At 44.9% G+C, this 9,652-nt stretch overlaps 1 protein-coding gene across 3 annotated transcripts in view; it reads right to left on the bottom strand.

The window, feature by feature from the left end:
- Nucleotides 1-1,676: 1,676 nt before the first annotated feature.
- Nucleotides 1,677-9,652, bottom strand: part of KLF3 (Kruppel like factor 3) — a 31,551-nt gene continuing 23,575 nt past the window's right edge. For all 3 annotated transcript variants that reach the window (XM_040966346.1, XM_040966344.1, XM_040966345.1), the window contains exons 5-6: nt 6,846-7,006; nt 1,677-5,596 (exon numbers count right to left, since the gene is read on the bottom strand). In XM_040966346.1, the coding sequence (XP_040822280.1) occupies nt 5,415-5,596; nt 6,846-7,006 (343 nt within the window). In that variant the 3' untranslated portion in view covers nt 1,677-5,414. The remainder of the gene's footprint in view (nt 5,597-6,845; nt 7,007-9,652) is intronic.

The raw sequence follows: 9,652 nt of genomic DNA, 5'->3' as shown, positions 1-9,652 counted from the left end.
GTCGAGGATGGCCCAAAGCCTTGGGACCCTGCACCCATGTGGGATACCCAGAGGAAGTTCCTGGATCCTGGCTTCAGATTGGCATAGATAGCATCGGCCATTGTGCTCACTTAGGGAGTGAATCATTGGACGGAAGATCTTCCTCTCTGTCTCTCCTCCTCTTTGTATATCTGACTTTCCAATAAATAAATAAATCTTCAAAAAAATAAATAGAAAGACTTATTTATTTTCATTGGAAAGGTAAATTTACAGAGTGGAGACAGATATCCCATCCACTGGTTCACTCCTCAATGACCGTCAATGGCCAGAGCTGAGCTAATCTGAATCCAGAAGCCTGAAGCCTCATTTGGGTCTCCCATGCAGGTGCAGGGTCCCGAAGGCTTTGGTCCATCCTCCACTGCTTTCCCAGGCCATAGCACAGAACTGGATGGGAAACGGAGGAGTCAGGATATGAAGTGTGAACCAGCATCCAAACGGGATACTGTGTTTGGAAGTGGAGGATTAGCCAGTTGAGCCATCAAGCTGGCCCCAACACACCTTCCTTGACACACTTCCCAACTCACACCAGAGCACCTGCTTGGACATCTAGGCACTTGCAAAAGGATGTCACGAGGAAAGGAGGCAGATGATAATGTGACAACCCAGGGCTATGATTGTTCATGTTGAGGAAATCACCAGGCTATGAAAGCCAGGAAAGAATGAACAAGAGAGCATCTTTGTGGAGACAGAGGGTGGAGTTCACCCAAAGCAAGCACAAAGCAAGAGGAGCTGGGAGCATTTCACCTGAAATGCGCTGTGCACCCATCAAATCTGTTTGGTCAAACCAAGCGTTTGACCGTTCTCGGGGTTGGGTGGAAGACAAAGAACAACATGCCGATGACTGACAATGGATGAGGCTTTAAAGGGATAGAATCAGTAAAAACCAAGTTCAGTTCAACGAGGACAGGGGAGGAGTTAGTTGACAAGGGAGCGATCATGTGATGACAGCTGAGTATCAGAAGGATGGCTTAAGTTGGGCATGTGACAACAACGGACTGAGGTCAGGCCCAGAAGAACCTCCAGAGGCGGTGAGCTGAAGCAAGATTGAGAGGGGTTGCAGCCAGAACTAGAAGCAGAGCTCAGAATCATGGACCTACTCAGCTGCTCTTAGGACACCCTTTCTGCACGGGTGCTGAGGACGTCCCAGGCTGGCCACAGGGTTCTCATTCTGGCAGGAATGACAGTTTTGGACACAGGCAGCCTAATCCAACCCAATCCAACCACCTACCTCCCCAAAAGCTCACCTTCCCATACAAGTGGGTCATCCAGCAAACTACTAACCCATCGGACATGAAGTCTGAGGTTAAAAGTCTGAGGTTCTGCCTTGTGGAACTACATGTTGTTCAAACCCCAACAATAGAGACCATAAACAATGACCATTCCAAGAATGCACTCAAAGAATGCTGGCTTCCTGCAGTTTTATAGTTTGTGGTTGGAAGAATTCCGGTTGGCTGTTACTAGAAAATCAGAGACAGAGCTTCGAGTTAAGCTCTCTTGTACTAATTTCAATGATATCTTTTTTCTTCCCCTCCATTAACAATGACTGTGTGACTTGACATTTCAGCAGGGGTTTTCACACTGCTCTCCCTTGGTTGACCCTGGTGATCACTGAATACATAGTAACCACATGATCATACTTAATATTCTGATGGTTTTATTAACAAGTATATAATACATATATTGCATACTGTATATAGTATATGAGGACTGTACAGTACAAATTTATGTTCACAGTTCGACATGACAAAATGTCATTACTGAATTCCCATTGGACTACAGAGTAGAAACAGAGAAGGTACATTAAACATTCACATCTTTAGTAAGAAAGATTACCAAAATGTTTCAGTATCTGCAAGTATACTAACGCATGCTAAAAACCTTTACCCATTCAGTCTTATTAGCTTATAAAATATATTACACTTTATTAAAAATTTCTGCATAGTTTATACAAGTATTAAAGTACTATAAATGTAATAGTCCTGCTACACTTGCAGGTATGGTTTAAGAGATGCTAAGCAGAAAGATTATTTTGACCCTCTAACACTAAGTACATAACATAGGAAAAAAAAGTGCTAGTATCTGTAAAATCATATCTTTGTAGCCCTTGTTTAATGCATGTAAAATGGCTTTGCAAATGTATTAAGTGGATTTGCAATCATTTAGAAAATGTTAACCTTGACCAAGAAGAAAATAAAAACTGAGTAACTTCATGTATGACAGCAATTCCTTCAAGACAACTGTATATTTTCAAGCCAAATCCTTTCAAACTCTTAGATCTTTGAGATTGTCTTTCAAACAATCTACCTCAGGAATGATGTGCAGATATACAGTGTCAGTAATAGTCTTTCCAATTCCACATTAGTGCAATACTGATAGTGCAGATGGATGTTTAATAAAATATACACACATATATATAGTTCCCCTTTAATTCTGTTCCTAGGCTCTCGAAACTTCTGTGTATTTAACATCTCCTTAGCTCAATGTAGCTATGCTGCTAACATATTCTGCAAACCAAATGATTTAGAATGGTTAATGCCCATTTATGCTGTTGCTTCACATTTTGAGACACTACAATCTGATGAATTCGTACTTGTTTCCAACTTCTTCAACATACTTAACTGCAAAAACTCTCTAACAAATAGAATTTATGTGACATCAACTCGTTCACACTATCCTCATCATTTAAAATATTGCAACAGAAATCACCATTGATAGGAACATGGTACACCATTAAACCACATGTACAAGGGCATCTCATCTTGTAGTTGAGGTCTTCCAAAACAACTAAAAGTGACTACAAAACTAAATTTCTCCACTACTACAGCAAAAACACAAAGAGATAAAAGGAAAATTTGTTAAGGGCCAATTGGTCACTAAAACATTGTTGACCAGCATGGGGACAGAGAACTGTCTCTGGACTGCATTCCTTTCAGAGTTAAAACAAATCTGTGTTCACACACTGTTAACATATGCAAGCTTGTGAGAGTGTCTTTGCAGGGTCTTGCTTGCTCTTTTGCAAAAATTTAAGGTCAAAATTTTATACTGAGCATGCACACAACAGACACATCATACCTCATGAGAAGCATGAAGCTTTCTACTCACTGGACTTGGCCTCAAAGCAGATTCAAAGATCAACCTTTCTTGTTCCCCTCTCCACTTCCTTCCAAGCTAGAACACAGACTAGGCATCTCTACCCGGACAAGTTCTTTGCAGTCCAGCTGGATTCTCCACTGTGTGGTGGAAAAGCCATTTCAGGAAATGAACATTTTGGCAGGAACGTGACTAAGCATTTACAATACAGACAATACCTGCTTTTCCAAGAGCCATTTTTATTCCTCAATTCACGTCATAATTGCAGAAAAGGAAAAAAAAAAAGGTCCAATTACAATATTTTCATATTCTAAACAAATTTTGCAGTGCTGAAAAAAAGAAAAAGAATATCAAACCCAAGTGCCACGATAACAATTGCCTTTGCCTCCCTCGACTGTTTCCTTTCAGCTGGTTCCCAGGGTGGACGAACAGGACCTCTTGGGGACTAATGTTCATGAACTCAGCGCCAAAGTAAGCTCTCCTCCTAAGCCACACGCCTCCACAATCACTCGTTCATGGATGTCTGAGCCGAAGCAATGCATTCCTCCCACGTAGGGCTGTGTTGGGTCCTGAGTAATGGCTGGGATGGGTCTTCAGGATTCCATTCTTCTCTCTTCTCCTCCATCCTTTACGGAGGATGAAGGGACATTCCGTTATGTGCACCCACGTATGACCACCATCGCCCACTTTCTTCAAATTTAGGACCAATGGCATCTAGATGTATGAATTAGTTTTATTGGCATTTAGACTGTGGTGCTCAAAAGCCTGCTTTTGAAAAATTTCCCCAAATCATGGTGCTATTCACACTTAACATAAACACGAGTCATTAATTTTTTCTTTCAGTTTATTCTTTGGATAGTGTACTAGATAATAGGAAATTGCTAGCTCCACCAAGGAATTGTTGTGAGTTTTCTGAGCTACAGATATAAATCCATGAACTGTGGTTTTCTATCTTTCAAAAACAAAGATATGTGTGTGCTTCATAATGAATCCTACTTGCAAACAGATACTCAGGCCTTCAGGGAGTGGATCGTTGGAGCGTGAGCAGATGCTTACTTAGGATGTGTGTTATAACCACAGCTGACAGCCGATTTGGCACCTCACAGCTCACCGAGCAGAGTTACTGCAGCCAAACTAGGTGATTAATTTGATATGGGACTACAAGTACCACTTAACATTCCCCTGTTTGAAAACAAAACAAAACAAAACAAAACATAATATAACAAAACAAAAACCGAAAAACAAACCCAGAAAACCAGCTATGGGCAGGTGGGGTAGCGGAGGGAGAGAAAAGACTCGCTTAGCCCCAAGTTTTTTCACTATTACTGAACAAGTACCTCTGCAGAGGCCCTGTTACCCATGCTGTCTGATCCATGAGGCCATGGCAGGAATACAGACAGCCTCAAGGACAACACCTCTGCAGCCTAGCTTTGCTGCACGCCTCTGCAGACCTGAGGGTGCAAGGACCTAAGCCGCAGACTGCAGCACACACAGCAAGAGCGGAAACCTGGTTGATAACCCCAATGCTGGGGGAGGAACTGTCGCCTGCCTCCTTCGTGCCCCACCTTCTGCCACTCCACACTACAGAAGCACAGCATCCATCCCTTGAACTGCTACTGTGTCAGCCACCTAAGTCAGCAGCTCTGGCTCATCTCCCCACAGTAGCAGAGGACTCCATCTGAGCTGTAGGCACAGTCAGGCCAAGAACTCGCTCGGGTACAGCAGTCACTCCAGGCCGACCAGTGGGATTTGTGGGAAGGACACAGGAAGTGCTGACTGCCACTGGTTCTGACACTGTGCTGCACTGTAGCTATTTGGTGCAGGGGCTCGCCCCTCTTGGTGTGGCCGGGGCCTCCAGTGTGAACACAGGGGCGCAGGACTGCGAAGTCTCTGGCAAGGATTATCAGGCTGCATACTGTGTTTCTAACACGTTTACTTTGATATTCTTTTGAGGCATACATGGACAAACTGACAACTGCATGTGCTAGTTTACATGTTCCCTTGTTCTCATGACATTAAACGTGTCTGTAAGAAGGGTTTGCTTAGCATCCCCAGGAAAAAAAAAGTGTTCACATTCTTTAGGTCTGACCCGTGGTAAGGAGAAGGGAGCATTAGAGAGGATCTACTACTGACCGTACGGAAGTTTTGAATGATACAAATTCAAAGATTCAGGCCAGCTGAATCCAAATTAAAATGTACACGTAAAAAATGAGTTAGACGATGGGCGGGAGGACAGAAGAGAACCAGGAGAGTGGGCGTGGGGCTGTGGTGGGAGGCAGAGGCCTTCAGACCAGCATGTGGCGCTTCCTGTGGAGGGCCAGGTGGTCAGAACGGGAGAAGCTGCGGTCACAGTCTGGACACTGGAACGGTTTGATGCCAGTGTGTTTGCGGAAATGTCTTGTCAGTTCATCAGACCGAGCAAACTTCCACGTGCACCCTTCCCATGTACATTTGTAGGGCTTTTCTCCTGTAGAAGAGATGGGGGGACAGGGGTCAAGGTTCATGAGCAGACACGCAACCCTTGTTACTGCCCAGACAAGGTTACCTGTTTGCCCCTCATTGCCAAAGCATTTTGTAGACCATTACAACACAAGTACGAGGCAAGGAACCCGACACAAGGAATTCTGACCTGTAACTGGATGACTGTAAAGACTGCAAAGCGTCAAGGCAACAAAAGCCATCTGACCACTAGTACTCAACAAGCGCAGGTGACTGGTTTCAGCTGTACATGTCCAAGTGCTAAGCTAACCTGGGAGCTTCATTACCTGCAAAGCTCCAAAGTCACACCTAAGTTTGTGAGAGTATTTTTTCTATGTTGTTTAAAAAAATCTGAGGCTCTATCAACCAAAATAGCTGCTAACGAGTTCAATGTCCTGTTTTCTTATTTATTCAACAGCAATTATGATGAAGCATAATGCTTTAACTCAGAGATCCTAACAGTACAATTAATTAAAAATGTGATAATCCCCAGTACCCCACCCCCTTCATGGCCAGAAGCCAGGTTTCAATAGCTTCTTCCTTTAGGATCTTGGGATAAGCATCACTAATGGGTGAGGGGTGGAAGGCTCTTTGGGAAAATGACAGGTCTCAGCAGTGAGAAGCAGCTTACAAATTAAATAGCTGTTCCTAGCCATTACACACAGCTATTATATTATTAAATTAGTGATAATGGATATCACAAATTAATTCCTATTTAATACACTGTTCTCTAGAAACCTTGTGAGACTGCCACACTCCTTGGCATTTTGATGTGATATTCAGGATTAATAAATGTTTTGCTGCACACAATATGCACGCAGAGACATTTTTTCCTATATCTGAACTGCCATTCAAATATTTCTTGGTGTTTAGATTTTAGGTACCACGTTGGTTAACAAGCCCCTCCCAAGTTTCTCTGAGCCCCTGGGGAAAGCGGCACGGATGGTATGGGCACCACGGCCTGGACGTTCCATGGGGTGAGTGTCCTCTGCCTGTTGGCCGAGGCTCCCTGAAGCTCTCCACTTCCACACTGCCAGTCATTTCCCCGTGTTTTTTTCTTCCATGTCCTACATACTCTCTGTAAATACAGTCAGGGATTACACTGGGCCTACTCTGACTTCTTACAAATCATCATCTGAAACCTCATTCTTTAGAAGCGACAGAGACACCTGCAGGTGAGCCAGAGCCCTCCCTCCCACCCCTCTTTAGGTTTTGAGGGTAGGGGGCGTTTCCCACACCTGTGTGTGTCCTTCTGTGGGCTTTCAAGTGGGAGCTCTTTGTGTACACTTTGTTGCACCCGTCATAATCACATCTGTGTATCCTCCGCTTCCTCTGTGTGTCTGGAGATTCCACAGGTAAAGGTCTCTTGCCAGGCTGCACTATGACCGAAGGGTGATTCCTGTGAAATCCAAGGATAAACATGAAAGGTTGAGAGAAGGTTCTTCCTTTGCAGCTGTCTACTAAAAGCATCCACAACATTGTGCAGAGACAAACAAACAAACAAAACCCGACACAATAAACCAAAAGAAATGGCTGACTGACCCAAGAAGCACTGCTATATCCGTCTGACAAACATTGAGTGAGCACCTACCATGAGCCAGGCACTGGGCTTGGCACCGGCACACAAAGATGAATAAAAACAGGGTTCCTGCCCTCGGGGAGCTCACACTCTAGGGGGAGACAGACAGGGAAATGAATAACGGCAGCAAGAAGGGTTGGGGAGCAATGCTGGCTGGAGGTATCTGGCACCGGAACAGGCTCCTTCCTGCCAGGCGCACCTGCTTGCCCACAGAGCCCTGAGGAGCCAGGCAGTGCTGATCCCAGCTTCTCACAGATGGCCCTTATGGGCACTGTGGTTCCCCAGGGGTGACGAGATAGGAAGTGTCAACATTTCCCCCTTTACATCAACTGGTATTTTGCCTGTCAAGACAGCCAGCACACATCTGACGCTCAACCAGGGTGAGGTTCTGTTAAAACCTGGCCCTGTTGGCGTCACAGATGCAAACGTTAGGGGCACTGCCATTATGCAGGAGGGAGAATTTCAGTGTAGCATTTGATGGCCAGGTGAGGAAGGCCAGCACCCACAATGGCTACAAAGTGGTCCAGCTGTCCCCCAAGGAGCCCGTCTTTTTTCCCACATCCTGACTTCTCTCACATCCCTGAGTTTGCATGTCCTTTCCAGATGGATGTCAAATCAAATCCTGCTTCAGCATCCTACTAGCAAATTTTTCAGAAAGGAAGGTGGTGGAGAGAAAAGGTAGATGGGCAATGGTTGTGAAAAGTCTGGAAAGTTTGCTCAGGTTCCCCTGCTGGTTAATGTTAGCCATCAGAAAGTCTACATCTGCTCAGCCACGCTCTGAGAGACCTGGTACATTACAATCACACGTGGCCGGCCTCCAGGGAAAAAATTTCTTTTCAGTTTGCACCTGCAGCTCCTAAGATGTCCCAAACAGGAAGTAAAGTTTTTATACAAGTGTGTATGGAAAGAAATACAAGTTCAGTGATAAAAGCGATGAGGGCAAATACTCAAGCTGGTGAGATGCCAGAAATCAGGAGAGTTCTGAACAGGAAGCTCATTTTTTGTCTTGGTAAATCTGGGAGCACAGGCCCCTTGACAGCAACCTTTCCAGGCAGGCTCTGAAATCAACTAGGGAAAGAGTATAAGCTGTGCCTTGGTGGCCTTATTTCTGGCACTTGTCACGCTGGCAAAGAAAGCTGCTACCTGCACTGTTCTGATCTTCCTGCCCTGATGTCCCACCGGGCGTACACAGGCTAAAAACAGCTGGGGCAGGATCCATGGAAAGCAAATGTGAACTTGAGCGAGGAAAAAGATAAAAGAAAAAGACTTCAGTTCATGCCTAGATAAAGCAGAGACAAGAGAGGTTTATAGACAAAAATAAAAACTGAGGCACAACTATTCAATTCTACAACTAAATGTCATCCAATGGAGAAGTTCCATTGTCGCTGAGGGAACTTTAGAAGTGCTGGGAAGACTTGGGCTTTGGGGATGCCGAGTGTCTGCCTCAGACAATGTCACAAACTTCCAGGGCAGGTTTTAATGGGGTTGCAAAGCTACCAGTAATGAACTGTTGCTTTTTCCAGCTGTTTAACTTCACATATGACACCCTGGTACACTGCAAGGCTGTGGCATCCAACCTTAATCTCCTGGGGCGGGAGCAATGTTGTAAGCTGCTGCCTGCAATGCTGGCATCTCACACGCAATGCTTAGGATGCCAGTTCAAGTCCTGGCTACCCACTTTCAAGCCAGCTCCCTGCTAATGGCCTGGGAAAGCAGAGGACAACGGGTCCTTGGGTCCCTGCACCCACATGGGAGACCCAGATGAAGCTCTTGGCTCCTGATTTCGGCCAGGCTCAGCTGCAGACATTTGGAAAGTGAACAAGGGGATGGAAGATTTCTCTTTGCCTAACCCCCTGTAATTTTGCCTTTCAAATGAAAATAAAATAAATCTTGAAAAAAAAAATCCAGTTCTGCCTGGATCACCTCTGTTAACTCTGGGCAAGGTACCACCTACTCTTTGTAAAATGGAGATATTGATAAAATTTTTACCTAGTTCTTTCAAGGTCCCCAGGGGACATGTACACAAATCCCTTGAGAGTAATAATAATAGCTGTGAATGCTTTCAGATTCAGAAGTGACTTTACCCATCTGGAGCAATTCATCCCAGTTGTTGATGTCTCAAGAAGCTTTTGGGGTGACATCCAAAAATCCAATCAGGAAATATCCACTCCAGCTAGGACCCAACTGGAAAGGCAGCCATGTGTCAGAAGGGCCTGATGCTGCAGCCTGCCTCAGTTAGGGCCTGTGGGAACTCAGCACTATGTGGGCTTTCCATTCGTCATTTCACTACTCAAGAGGGAAGACGGATCCTCTGGCTTTTTGTTCCAAACACACACTTCACACGTGCAAAGATGCAATGAAGGGGGTCAGACACCCCCATGAGTGTCCCTAACAGTAGTTCTAGAGCAGTAACTACGATCAAGCCCATGGATTTTATAGCTGTATTGTAAAGTTGGCTCCTCGAAG

This window comes from Ochotona curzoniae, unplaced genomic scaffold (genome assembly GCF_017591425.1).
Source record: "Ochotona curzoniae isolate NIBS_2020 unplaced genomic scaffold, NIBS_Ocur_1.0 scaffold_4505, whole genome shotgun sequence".
Taxonomy (NCBI): Eukaryota; Metazoa; Chordata; class Mammalia; order Lagomorpha; family Ochotonidae; genus Ochotona; species Ochotona curzoniae.
Note: the sequence above shows the minus strand (reverse complement) of the source record. Positions and strands in the feature narration are given on the sequence as shown.